The 15207-nt window shown below is 40.8% G+C and overlaps 1 protein-coding gene across 1 annotated transcript in view; it reads left to right on the top strand.

The window, feature by feature from the left end:
• The first annotated feature begins 9441 nt into the window (after positions 1 to 9441).
• LOC148516895 (NADH-cytochrome b5 reductase 1-like) overlaps positions 9442 to 15207 on the top strand; it is a 108406-nt gene continuing 102640 nt past the window's right edge. Inside the window, exons 1-2 of the mRNA XM_088479427.1 lie at positions 9442 to 9552; positions 12296 to 12368. Coding sequence (XP_088335553.1) covers positions 9457 to 9552; positions 12296 to 12368 — 169 coding nt within the window. The 5' untranslated portion in view covers positions 9442 to 9456. The remainder of the gene's footprint in view (positions 9553 to 12295; positions 12369 to 15207) is intronic.

Below are 15207 nucleotides of genomic sequence, written 5' to 3'. Positions count from 1 at the left end.
TTCTAAATTTAATTCTCGGTCCTGGAAAATTAGAAATATTGTTAAAAATAATTTTTCAATACCCAAATTGGACAAGACATTAACAAAACATATTGGAGAGGAACCAAAAGTCATCTTTAAGAGAGCTACTAACCTTAAGGAGAATTTTGGAGCACTAGACACTAAGAGCCGTATTCAATTAGCTGCAAATATTGTCAGGTCATTCTGGAAAATTAGTCTGTACCCCAAAAAATGGCTAACGTAAAGACCTGCTGCAGCCACGTGCACTGTTTAAAACATCTGTTGCATCCATATAGCCCTCTGAAATACATTAAACCCATTTTCAACAATTTTTTTTTTCACCCAAAAATTGACAGGTAATTTTGGGCCAAATTACAAACAACATTTGGGGTAATTTATCATTAGGGGGGATGTCCAAAGGGTTCTGAAAGAAATACCCACATTTTTACCCAACAATATGAATTTTGCATTTTTTCACCAACTCTGAGATGATGAAAAAACTAATCACCTGTTTCAGTCAATCCGATTATCGCGGGTGCGATAATATCATGCAAAAATTGGCGATAATCTGACAATATTATCGCTGCTAATTGAATACGGCTATGAATTTGCAAGTATATGAAATTCAAATTGGCTACACAGTAAGATTACAGGCTGCTTTAGATGTGGGAGAAATTAATGCAATATTTTAACTTGTTTGGGGGTGCAACAGACAACACCATTGCACTGCACAAATTTTACGGCAGTGGCTGGACTGGACCCACTGACCATTAGACAAGGTAACACAGCCTTTTTTCTTTTTTTCTCTTTTTTTTACAGTGTGCCCATTGCCTTGAACACACCAGGCTCCCTTATTCCACTCCACCCAGACACTATGCCCTTGCTTTCCCTATACAGACTTGAAGGGACCACACAATTAAATGCTCCCTTCTCCACACACACAGTGCCCCTGCCTATAAACAGACTTGAAGGGACATTAACTATGAACTGCGGCTAGCTAACTAACTTTTTCACTAAGAGCACTGCCCACTCTGAAAAATCAGACCCTTGAAAGGGTCCCTGAACATGGGAAGGGACTTTTATATGTGAGCCAAAACACGCGAGATCCAACAATGGGAAGAATAAGTTTTGCCTCATTTTGGGATCCAAGTCCAGTGGGAAAATTCTAGCTGGACTCAGATCCCCGTGAAATCTCCTATGTTCCCTGAGAACAAGTCCCGCTCATCTCTAGTGGATATGCTAGAATGATATCGGGAGGGATTTGCTGTATTGGAATGACAAATCATCTACATTGTATAGCATATATGCACAATTGCATGCTCCTGTGGACAACATATGAGATTGTTTGAATGACCATTCTGCACAGTCAATCAAATGATATAATGTGTGCCACAGTGCATTTTAGAGAAGGATGGAATGAGATATTATACTGCTAAGCCCTGCTCACTCCCTGTTACCTCTTCTCACCCCCACCCACATCATACTAAATTTCCTCCCTGCCCACCATCTGTAGCTTCCCTTCCCCTCTCAGGAACCCATACCATCCCTACGCTGTCTTTTTCTCAGTCCTTCAAATCAATCTCACCTCCATGCTAAAGCAACCCAGATAATCTCATTCACATCTCTCCCATTAACTTAGTCCCTCTCTCCTGTGCCCTCTGGAGTGACAGATCTGCCTGTAATAAACTTTCTTGTCATCACATTATCCTGTGTCACTCTTAGACACAACTTCTCCAACTGCACTATCCTCTGGGGGCCTCAAGTTCTCTCATACCCACCACCAAAGGGGGCACCATGGTGGTGGAGTTGGGGTCTTTCTATCTTCTGGTTACTCCTAACAACTAATACCCTCAGAACCATCCCTTTCATACTATACATTTGAGATTCATGTTATTCACCTCTTCCAATCTGTTCACCTTCATGTAGCCCTCCTTGACAACTTTGCTTCCTGGTTCCCCTACTCCCTCTCTTCAGACCTTCCCTCCCTCATCTTATGTGAGTTCAATATCCCTTTTGATGCCCTCACTGACGCCTCTGCCTCTACAGTCCTTATCCTCACTTCATCGCTTGGTCTTTCTCTAAACAGTCTTATTTCAAGACCCTTATATCCTCCTTATCCTTTTAACCCCTGTTGTCTCTTTGCCACTTTCAATTCCCTCTTTTGTTCCCAACCACTCCTTGCACCCACTCCTCATTCTCTGCCCTTGATTTCACCACATATTTTACATCTGAAATTTAATCCATACATCAGGACATCACATCACACCAGACCTTCACCACCCCTTCCGCTTCTTCCCCAGCCTGCCTATCCCCATCCTTCCAATGTATTTTGTCAACTCTGACTTCATTCTCCCCAGTATCTGGAGATTAAGTCATGGCCCTAATCTGGTCTTTCTCCCCATCCACAACCCCCCTTAATCCTATCCCTTCCCATTCTCCTAATGCCTGTTCCCATTTTGCCAATCTCTTCAATCCCTTCCTCTCATCAGGAACTGTTCACTCTGCATTCAAGCATGTCATGGACTCCCCCACTATTAAAAGACCCACCCTTGATCCTCACACTCTCTCTAATTACCACCCCCTCTCTTCTCCCCTTTGCCTTCAAACTCCTTGAGCAGATTGAATACAACTGCGTTACCACCTTTCTTTCCTCCCACTCCCTGCTTGACCCATTTCAGTCTGGTTTTCATTCTCTCTTGCAAAACCAAAACACAACTATGTCTTATCTCTACATATAAGAATATAGCCTCTGTCATGCTAAATGGGAAATATAGTGATAGAGCAGGTAGTGAGTCCAATAAGTAACCCAATAAGCATAGGCCAGGCTCAGTAGTCATCAAAGATTAATCCGGGGGTATATTTTTTAACCAATTGGTGTTGATAAAAGATGGCTCAAATACTGATGTTATTACAATCCCTCCCCCTGCACTCTCCAAGCCCTGATCCCAGCAGTAGATTACTTAACTCTCGGCTTCTCCACTGCCAAACACCTTATAGCCATTTGATATTGGACAGATGTAATCTGTTAAATATAATTTCTCTTCAAGAATATCTGAAACTCCTTTAGTTGTGAACTGACCAGTTGCTCTTGTACTCCTTTTGTGGCAAAAAGGTTTGTCAACACCTATGTGATGTGGAAAGAAGTTTTGGAAGCCATGGTAAATACTTTGGACAATGGAGAATGACCACCAGAAAGGTAGACCTTATAAATAGGAAGGTAATGGTTATGTGCAATCATTGCCATAGGGTAGTAGGCTATTCCTATGTGTAGTGGTGCTGTTTAGGCATAGCTTATACTTGTTGGCACCCAGATCATTCCTCAGTCAATAGAACCAGCTTTTGGTCAAGTACTGGTCACCAAACAAAACTACTAGCCAAAGATTTCATTTTAATAATGTCAAGATGTCCAACATGATTCATTTTGAAGACTCTTGGTCACAGGTTGCACTGGGCATTGGTGTGAGTGGTGTGAGCAGGCACTGCCACCACTCTGTATAGCACTGCTGGTCACGTTGGCTACTCCTGTGACAGGGCCCTCATGCAAAGCAATACAACTATAACACCTCAAATAAAAAAGTGTTGGCAGAATCGACTTCATCGTGGGCAAAGCCATTGGCAACAGCTAGTTAAAAAATAATGATTGCAATAAAATAAGATCTTTTTTTACAATTGTTAAAAAAATATATTTTCAATTATTTTATTATAATTAATAAAAACAGAATTTTTTCGTAAGTGTGTGTTTCCTAAAGGCTGCATATATTACTGTGTTTAGTAGGTATGTAGATGTTTTCCTGATAGTTGCACTCAAAAAATAAATAAATAGAAAGAAGGCATTTTTTTGTTAAAAAAAACAAAAAAAAATGCCATGGCTTTTATTATAATTCAGTTAAAACAAGGCCTTTTAATTTTTAGCCCTTGGTGTAAAAAATATAATCTAATGTAACATGAATTAGTCAAGAGAAGAGCAGGAGCAACCTAGTACTAGATGTTGGCAGTCATATTACTTCTATAACATCTATTTAAGGAGGTCAAGGGGAAAGAAGATTTAAGAAAGAGTACCTCAAATCTAAACAGTATTTCACAATCCTAAAGAAGACAACGCCTCTAAATACAGTATGAAGGGAAAAGTTACTGGCAAAAAAAATTGCCAACATGTCATACACCACATGCAGTTGCAAGGAAAAGGTTCACACCCTGGCCTTTCCTGCTACTGCTGATTCATGCACAAGAATACCTATTGTGAAAGCCACAGCCAAACACAGTCAGGCATCTTCTGTAACCTCACATGCAACACATTCTTGCTGGGGATCTAGATGTGTCACCCTTAAAATAGGCAAATCGATGCCAAAATAAAAAACTAAGCCTAATGAACAAACTGTGTGTTTGCAAACTTCACAGAGCCCTGTGAAGAATCTAAGGGTGTCCCGAGTGCTGTATGGGTATCTGACATTTCTGACACAGTAATCTTAGAGAAGCCTCCTTCCACCATTTCTGCACCCTTAGCAAATGTGAGGATAAGTAGTTGTAAAAGTAATGATGATGATGATGACATATACATTGAGGATGCTACTGTGGAAGTGTAACAGGATGAGGAAGATATTTGTGATGCTGACAAAAATAAGGATGTTGAAAATGAATGTGTTGGACAAGATCAAGCTGATAAAGTTCAGGAGTATTATGTAGTTTGTGTCAAGCAACCAGTGCCAGCAGTTTTTGCCAATGATGAGAAGAAGAAAATTGTTATGCTTAGGCATAAGACCAAAAAAAGCCACCTTTTCTGTGTAAAATAATTTTTACACAAATTCCTGACAATATTTGGCAAGGCATTTTTGTGAGGCCAAAGGCACCTCCTCCCTGCTCCATTATTTGCAGCAGGGTCCATGCAAATAATTTTGCAAAATCTGGAAAACCATGTAAAATAGTAACAAGCAGTCCAGCATTAGCTGCCAGAAGCATGGAAAGATCCCAGCACGTGCAATCTCCACCACTAACACCTTCATCATCAGACTCCTCATAAACCATTGGAGGTAGTCCTGCATCCAATTTGCAGTGGCAAACTGACTCCCCAAATGCAATCCACAATTCACATAAAAAAATCATTGATCACTAGGACTGCTGCTGCTTGGGTTGAATTTTAATCACATAAGAGGACCAAGAAGACTAGTAGTTTTTAAACAACAATTTATTGTGTATCAATCATTTGCAAGAGAAACCAAGTATGATAACTGCCATCCCGTTATATCTAGAAAATGCCATTGTACTGACTATCCACTAAACTACAGATATGTGGACAAGCAGTACTATTCAAATTAAAGACAGGGCCGTAACTAGGGGGTTCTAGAGGTGCACATGCCAGAATGTAGGGGGTGAAAAAGGGCTGACTTAGCCCCTGCACACCCCACGCAGTCTTGTAGTGCACAGTGACTTGGGGGCTGCAGATTCCATGTGGACTAGCCATCCGCATGGGCTCTGCTGAAACAGCTCTCCAAAAATGGCCACCGCCAAGGAAGAGACAGATGCTAGAAGTCCTACTCTACCTCTAGTGTCTGTTAGGCCAACGCAATGCACATAGCGTTCCCAGAAGTACCAGGAGCGCTGGTGCTGCCAGGAGAAGATGCAGAAAGCTGCATCTTCTCCTGTGAAACCCCTGGCAATGAGCATGTAACCCCCTGGCAATGAGCAGAAACCCCTTGGCAATTAGCATAAAACCCCCTGGCAATGAGCATGTAACCCCCTGGCAATGAACATGAAACCTCCTGGCAATGAGCATGTAACCCCCTGGCAATGAGCATGAAACCCCCTGGCAATGAGCATGAAACCCCATGGCAATGAGCAGAAACCTCCTGGCAATGAGCATGGAACTCCCTGGCAATGAGCATAAACCCCCTGGCAATGAGCATGAAACCCCCTGGCAACGAGCATGAAACCCCCTGGCAACAAGCATGAAACCCATGGTAATGAGCATAACACCCCTGACAATGAGCAGGTCATTTTAAAGTAATTAGAAGCCTTACTGTGGGGCATAAAATGGTTTCGGGCAAATATGTAAGTGGCACTTTGGTAATGGGCTTTACAGTGTGTGGCATAATATGTAATGGGCATTATGGCATGTGGAATAATGTAAGTCACTATACCAGGGACGTCTGACTAGTGCACTGCCTTATGGAGGTGCAAGGACAAAATCCAGGTACGGGAAAGGAGGGGGCGCAAAATTACTGCCTTGCACCAGGTGACAGACATCCTAGTTTCGGCCCTGCTAAAGATTACATGACTGTGACAGCCCACTATGTGGATGTATTGCCTTCAGCAGCAACAGTATCTAACACACAACACCAGCTCATTCAAAGACAGGCTACTCTCTGTATGACTGGTCTAACTAAAACGCATACTAGTGCCAATATGTTTGAAAAACGTAGGGATGTGATAGCAAAATGGTTTACCCTGCTAAGACTTCCCTCAAGATTTGTCATTACTGATAACTCAAGTAACATTGTACAAGCATTATGAGTGGGTGAATTTCAACACGTACCATGTTTTGCGCACACAATAAACTTGGTGGTTCCAAATTTCCTAAAAAATTACAGCATAGTGCAGGAGATGATAGCTATGACCTGTAAAATTTCTGCCCATTTTTTAATTCAGCAACCACATGCAGTAGATTACAGCAGCTGCAAGAACATTTCCATTTGCCATGCCACTAACTGTAGCAAGAGGTAGTAACCAGGTGGAATTTCACCCTGTATATTCTTCAGCAACTGGAAGAACAACAACAAGCCATCTAAGCCTATATATTAAGCCATTATATAGGGATAGGGTGGAATGTTACCTTAGTCCAGCACAGTGGAGAATACTCTCAATTTTATGCAAGCTACTGAAACCATTTGAAATTGTAACCAAAGAAATGAGTTCAGACACTGCCTGTCTGAGCCAGGTCATAACCTTAATTGAAATACTGGAAAAGCAGCAAAACAATATGAAGGAGTAGATGAAACTAAGCGATTTCACTAAGTATTTTGGACTTGTAAATCAAATTATTTGTTTGCTTTGCCAGGACCAAGAGTTTGCAACATCATGCAAATGGATCAGTACATTTTGGCAATCATTCTTACTTCTAGGTTTAAGTCATATGTATTGTATTTTCTTTCCAACTGACACAGATCTTAAGAGATGCTAAAAGCTCCTTGCAAGCAAGTTGTCATCTTAAGTGGCACATGAAATGACAACAGCTCCTGCTTCAGTTTCTACTGCAAATGCTGCTGCCAGGAAAAAACTGACCCACTGGTGATGAAGATGAGTCAACTCAGCATACCAGAGTGAAACATTATGACATCTGGTCAGACACCAAAGAATTACCCACAGTTATTGACACCTCTACTGTGACTCTATCTGATACAGTAAACATCAACAGAATGGTGGAGAAATACATTAATGATAATGAACAAATTAGCATGTCACAAAGTCCCCTTGAATACTGGGAGGAAAAAAACATAATTGGACCCCTTTGTACAAACTAGTTTTGATTTACTTATGAGCTACAAATTATATGAGTAATGCCTTTGCCGCCAATTATAACAAAGTACAGAGACTTATGTAATAATGGATTCCATTGGGGATGCACTAATATTGTGTGATAATGATTTTAACAGTGATGAGGGTGATGATGACAATGATAATGACATCTTCCACCTGTAACAATGATTAATAACACTGTTAGCTGCCTTAAGTCCATTGGTAGCTTGGTTTTGTGGGGGTCCAAACAAATGAAGCACTTCATCCACAACTGTGGTAGTCTCTGTCACTGAAGTGCTTGGTTTGTTAAACTGTGCATGTCTTTTTTAATCTATATAATAAGTGAGAAAGCATGTCTGTCTGTCTGTTCATCCTTTATGCACGGCCAAAGTTTTGGAACTAGCTCCAGCAAATTGGGCAGGGTGGTGTAGTTTGACCAGGATTAGGTTTCTGCCTTGTAAGGGCCACACACTGTCACACAATCCCTAAAAATTGGACACTCTTAAATCACACAGGTTCTGGGACTGGCTCAAGAGGAAATTGGCAGTCTGCCAAAAACCTGTGTGAAAGCTACAAAAGTATCCTTTTAACCTCATAGTCTGAGCAAGTGTCAAACTTTATGACTCATGCAAGTTCATATTAAATCTAGAGCTAGTTTTTAAAGTGACCATATATATTAGTCAGCCCTCTGTGTTTGCATGCAAGGGCATAACTAGAACTTTCGGGCCATATAGCAAGATCTTAAAAGGACCTCACAGAGGTAAAAAAACATACATTTGCCACACACAGAGCCCATTCATGTTATGCCACACAGAGCCCATTCAGGTTATGCCACACAGTAGAACCCCTTATAAACATTATGCCATAAAGTAGTAGTGTCCCTTATACATTATGCCACACAGTAAGGCCCCTTACACATTGATCCTGACAGTAATGCTCTTTTCAGATTATGCCACATAGTAGTAGTGCCCTTATAACATTATACCACATGCCCCTTATAACATTATGCCACATAGTAATGCCCCTTACATATTATGCCCCCCCAGCAATTCATCTACCTGTGTCCCTCTAGCAGCCTCTCGCCTGCCCCTGTGTGCCATCAGTAGCAAGCAGGTATGGATTTGGCACTGGGCCACCAGCTAATTACAGCTGGTGCACATGGACAGACAGCGGCAGACATGGACAGACAGCGGTGGAACAATTTGAATCAATGGGAGCCTGCAGACTTGCAGCCAATCAGGAGCCACCACCTTTGATTGGCTTCTGGTCTGTGAGTTTTGACTGCCTCGCAAACAACGGTGCTGTCTCTCCATGTCTGTCTGCCGGTGCACCAGCTGTAATCAGCTGGCAGGCCTGCACCAAATACACACCGCTGCCACCCAGGCCCCCCTCGGTGGCCCTGACTGGACCGGCTCACCTTGTGTGCATAACTGGGTGCAGGGAGAGTAGTGGGCCACAGAGGCAGCTCGGGCACCATAGCAGCCACACCCCATGCATCCTTGTTGGTTACGCCACTGTTTGTATGTTAGCAAACAGTGGGGTCCTTCTCAGGATCAAAGGGATGGGGTTATAGGGAAGGACAATGTAAACAAATAAAGGCTGCAGGTGTACTTCAGGGTCCAGTCTTCATCCCGGGCAATGCCAGGTATCCCAGCTAGTATACAACATGAGGGTGGGTGGGAGGTCCCAAGGTCAATTCTATCATGCACCACTTTTTATTATAGGAAATAACCTTTTCTTTATTCCTTAGGATAGGTGTGGCAGTGAATAATTATAATAAATTGTACTACACAATGTTCAAATCACCTTACATTTCAGTTACCTTCTAATGCAGTTTACTATATTTTCAATATTACATTAGTGCTAAATGAACTTGTGTCTTGTGGCTTTTTTCAGATCAAGGGGGCATTCCTTGCCATTGGCATGGTCCTATTAACTGTATTTGGCATGGCCGCTGGAAATTATATCATCAGCAAAAAACGGAAATGTGTGGTTTTGCAAGATCCAAGCAAAAAATATAGATTACGACTCATTCGAAAGTCAGTAAGTAGTTTTACTGTAGAGGCATTTCTGAGACTGTTCATTTTCCACAGAGTGCTTTGCTATCTGTAATTCAGTCTCTGAGGCTCTATGCGACTGCAGGTGGCAATAGTGACGTTTCATCTTTCAGCCCTGCCTTTTTTCAATTGCGTTTAAACAAAATAGGTTTAATCTTTACTTGGCTTCACTTTTGTATAACATGACAAGTTAATTAAGAAAACAGCCCATTGTATTCTTGCCTACAAATTACCAACTTTTAAATGTCCCCAACAAAGCATTGTGAATGTTATACCATTGCATTAATCTCCCACTACTGTTTATTTTTGTACATTCTTATCCAATTTATAAGCATATTATACATTCTCTAGTGCGGTACTTATTTAATTGGAATAATTTTTCAATAGATCACGAGTGACAGGGGGCCCTGTGCAGGGGAAGAGGTTCTTAGATGCAGAATAATTCTCATAGTAAATTTAAAAAAAAAATGATGCAGCTGTAACTATTCCTGGTATAGCTATTAGATTTTACTTTATTTTATGTCCCCCATGGTCTATTCTACCCTTATGAAGCACATACTGTATACAATAATGAAATAATAAAATTAAATGTACAAACTTCAAATACATTTATAAAAATACAAACATATTTGTTGCCTCTTTAACTCTCCCCGAATTATAGAAATTGAGGAACACATTCAAGGATAGTCTAGTGGTGCATTAATTGTTTAAGAAATAAAATCATAAAAAAATGTTTTGTTTTTTAACTATTTTCTTATAATTTACATATACTATTACAAATAAAATGCTACCAAAATAAAGCTCTCTTTGTTACAAAATGTCACTACAAACAAAAAAATTGATGTGTTAAACAGTAAAGTAACTGTTGTTTAACAAACATATCAAACAAGCGAAGATGTATCTGGTTACATAGTTCACATGTTACCTTGGTTATAAAGAAGTTCATTAATTTCCTTTTTAAACATTATACTGTATTATGTAATACTTCAATCCTCAGTGTAATATATAGTGGATATCCACAAAGGGAACATGTATGTATAGGTTTCATAAAACATAGAGCCAGATCATTAAGGATCACTATTGCTATAGCATACGCAGACGGTCGATTGTTGAGCACTGCGAATGCATCGCAGTGCGCAAAGGCACAACTGTGATCGCATTATCACACAGACCATGGAGAGCCATCACAGAGTGATTGACAGGCAGTGAGTGTTTGGGGGTGGTTACGGGGGAGTGGTCAGAGAAATGCAGGCATGTCTGTCCGTTTGAACGCCATTGCATGGGCGTGCATAAATTAGCCAGTGCGATTGCATATGCAGCTTGAGTACTTACTGCGTGCAACGAGGATAGCAATTTCTACAGTTGGGTACACACTAAACAATACGTGTACCCAGCGATCCGACACACAACCCGGCTGCCGACATATCAGGTGGTCCATACACGCTCCGGTGCCTGACCACTCGATATGCAGCCCTCCCCCATATAGCGCTGCATGGGATCATCATCAGCATTGACTGATCTTACATGCTGTACATAAGATCAGACGATGAAGCTGATGACCATGGGTTGCATTGTTTGTGCTGCACCACACCCTGATACTTCTATAATAGAATTGAGGAGCAAGAATATTGCAGAATGACAAGGCACCTCACAATGCTTCTGGGGTCTCTAGATCATACCATTAATCTAAAAGATTAATCCAATCCATCTTTAGCTTTTTGCCAAGCCTGAGATGGTCCTGCAAACATGTAATATGCTTTCTAGATACATTCTAGATACAACATATCTGCTCTATTTCACCCATATCATGGTACTCTTTACCATAAACTTTCAAAATGTCTCTCTGTGCAAAAGTTTTTTGTATGAATTTTGCATACATTAGGGGTGATTCAGCTTCGGACGGAATTGCAAAGCTGCATGCAGGCAGCTTTGCAATTCCGTCATTGCTAATATGCAAATGCAGGAGGTGTAAGTCACCCCCTGCTGAATTTGTGATTCCCAGCACTGCGACCAAGTCGCGGTGGAGGACAGCACTGGGCCGCCAGCCAGCTGGGTAAGCCTCAGAATACTCAGGCTGGCTGGCTTGCGAAGCCAGGAAACTGCATCCAATGACGCAGTACCTGGCATTGCCACTTTCAGAAAATGGGGTAGAAACGCCCCTATTTCCCGGAACGCTGGTCGCCCCCACACGCCCCTAAAATGCCTCTGCCTGCCAATCAGACAAAGCCATAGAAGGGGCTGCATGAGATTACAAAGGACCCATTCTACTCACTCACAGAATGGGTCTTGCACATGGGTCTTCCACCGATAATTGGGAGTGCAATGCTGAATGAGCCCCATTGACAATTGCATGAATTACATTTGTTATGTTTCAAGTTTTGATTAGTTTTTGAAGATGATCTTGTGCTGTTATTTTATTCTGATAATATTAAAAGTGAAATTTTAACTTTCAGTGAAGAGTGCCCCCACAGAGAGTTTATTTTTCTTTGTTACACATAGTATACGATTAAGCTCAGAGGAGCACCACCAGATATACAACTATAGCCATGTTGGCCAAGAATTTCTTTTCTCAGAAGAACAACAGAGTAACTCTGGTCTGTATATTATATTGTCAAACCTCTCCAGGAACCTACCCATACACTGATAATTAGATTATTATATTGTATCTTTGGTGTGGCAATATATTCAAGAATACATTGTATGTGGACTGATTATCATTTGTATCACAGGTTATAAATCACAATACACGAAGATTTCGCTTTGCTCTTCCAGCTGCAAATGATACCCTTGGACTTCCACCGGGTGAGAATGTGATATGTTTCACTCATTCATAGATCATTTGACATTTGTTATGAAACACATACTGGATTAATATAGTCATATAGTTGGATGGTAATTAGCACATGTCTGGCATGCTTAACTACAACAAGTAAATAGTTAACATTCCCTTCATCCTTTGGAGCATATTTATCATTACATATTTGTGGGAAATATTAAGTATCCTCCAGATGTGCTATTTAGGGATCACAGCATATATTACCAATATCTGCTGCTGTCCCTCCATTTTCATCCGCAAATGCAGCCTCTATAGGTTGCTGCTCTGCTGCCAGATTTACCATTTACATAATTATTTAGTGATTGATTAAGTGACCACATTTTGTTGTTGGGTGGACTGAATGGAATGCAGCAGCTTGACATTACCAGCTTCATCAGTGTTTTTGCCATATGAAGATGATATTAAAAATATTAAAAATGAATTGTTGTGACTGAACCCACCAGAAAACTTTGACAAATTAGTACAAAGAAATATTACCATTGAAGTTCTATCACAGCGAAGCGCAGGAAACAATGAGATCAACATCATCCATATGCCATTTGCTTTGACACACATCATCATACAGTATTTCACCCTCCAAAGAATGCATGAAAAATAATCTGTTAGAATAATAAACTGGTGTTTGGGGTGCTATTTCTGATATAAGGGGAGATGTACTAAGCCTTATGCCAGGTACACACCTTATGCCAGGTACACACCAGACGATATGTTGTCCAATCTGGCAGATCGGACATCACATCATATCAGGCACATCGGCCAGTGAGTACCCGCTGTGTCGCTGACGATGCGCTCTCTCGTGCATCGTCAGTGACATCGCCCGTCAGACCTGCATGCATTCGGCAGCATGGCCCCCGATGTTTCTCTGTCACTGCCAGCGTTGACAAGTGTGGATGCACTTTGCTGATGCCAGTACCCCTGCCAGATCCCACCACATGAATCATCGGGCTGGGTACACATCGAAAAGTGTGTACCCAGCTTTAGAGAGAGATAAAGTGGAGAAAGATAAAGTACTAACCAATTAGCTTCTGTCAACACAGCTGTAAATTGACAGTTAGGAGCTGATTGGTTGGTACTTTATCTCTCTCCACTTTATCTTTCTCCAAGGCTTAGTACATCTACCCCATAGAGAGTTGCAGATGATGTTATGATGTATTGCGGAATCGCCAATCATTTCCTACAGGTGAGTGTTCTTTACAATATATTCAGAAGGTCAGGGTGACATGAGCTTTCAGCTATTAATAAGGGATCCTTTCTGCTTAATCTAATGCCCTCTCCCATTTAAAATTTTGTAATCTGATTTTTGCTGCAGCTAAAACCAAATGTTATGTCTCTATACTGGACAAAACCTATAAAGTATCAGGTCTAGTTAGCTCTACTTTGAAGTATTCGTGCAATATCTAATCTAATCCCTTCAGCAAAAGGAATTTCCATGTTCTTCGAAAACTGCCAATGAAACTCTCTTCACTTTTGGTCCAAACTTATAGTTGCCATTAGTAATAGCTCCGTCTGGCTCTGGTCAGCTCTCCATATTTTCTAATTGCCTTAGCTATGTCATAGCTTTCAATGTACTCTGTTTGTATTGGACTAATAAAACAGTGAGCTTTACATCTACTCATTACACATAACTTTATCTTCCATAACCTCTTCAGGACATCATCATTTCTGCTGTTGGCTGGTTTCACATCCTTCCAATGAAAATCAGAAACCCAGGAAGCCTTCATTAAATTTAAAATGGCTTTCACCTTATCATACATCATGATATATCACGATCCACAGCAACCATTCATTTTGGTAGCAGATTCATCAGATATGTCCATGGTGCAATCCTGTCTCATCAAAGAGAAGACAAATTGATCCTACGACCCTGTGCCTTTTTCTCTTCTGCCAGTAGAATGCAGCTATGATATTAAAGTTAACCATTGATTATTAAGATCTAAATCTCTAGACAACCTGGATGTTCATTGCCAACTTCAACTTTCATGTTATTTATCAATCTGGTTCTAGAAATGGAAAGGGTGATGCCCTCTCCTAACAATTTGAAGCTGCCACACAGAACTTTAAAACATTGAGAAAAAATGGCCACAGGTGAGGGATGTTGAATGTCTATGCTCTTAAAAAAGGTACACTACTAAATGTTTGCTTAATTTATACATCCAGATTTGTAATCCAATTTCTGCCCTCCAAAAAGATACATTACAAAGTTACATACATTACAAGATACATTCATTTACAATGTCATGCAGTAAAAGATTTGGGGGATCATAAAACACTTGAACAAATCCAGCTGCACACTGCTGGTGGCCCTCTATGAAACAAAATGTTCAGCAGTATGTGGCTCTTGTCTTACTTGTGTCCAACACTTGCAGACAATGTTTTGTCTAATGATTTCTTTAAGGGCCATGGTTTCCATCTCAATGGACTTTATTATTGCTTTAGTCAAAGGGGCATGACACTATCTTTACCTCCATGTACGGTTGAGCGGTTGAGCATTTAAAGTACATCATGTCATGGAGGACCATCTAGATTCAGGACTTTCCCATGGACTATTTACTATCTTGTAAAATGGAAAAGTTGTGAGCTGGAAAAATGTTAATGGGAATCTTCCACTGAGGTTCACACTTCACATTTGATATCGTCCTTCCATACCCACTGTTCGGATATACCAAATGCATCTGGTGGCTGCCTCCTCAGGGGTGGGGGAACCAATCACCAAGCCCCAGATTTCCTTGAATCCAGGAAATTTAACTCCACACCTTATAGAATAGAATAGATGAGATGTAGCTGTAATGTAATGTACTTTGGCAT

This window comes from Taudactylus pleione, unplaced genomic scaffold, assembly GCF_031769625.1.
Source record: "Taudactylus pleione unplaced genomic scaffold, aTauple2 ptg000232l, whole genome shotgun sequence".
Classification (NCBI taxonomy): Eukaryota; Metazoa; Chordata; class Amphibia; order Anura; family Myobatrachidae; genus Taudactylus; species Taudactylus pleione.
This window is presented reverse-complemented; position numbering and strand designations above follow the sequence as displayed.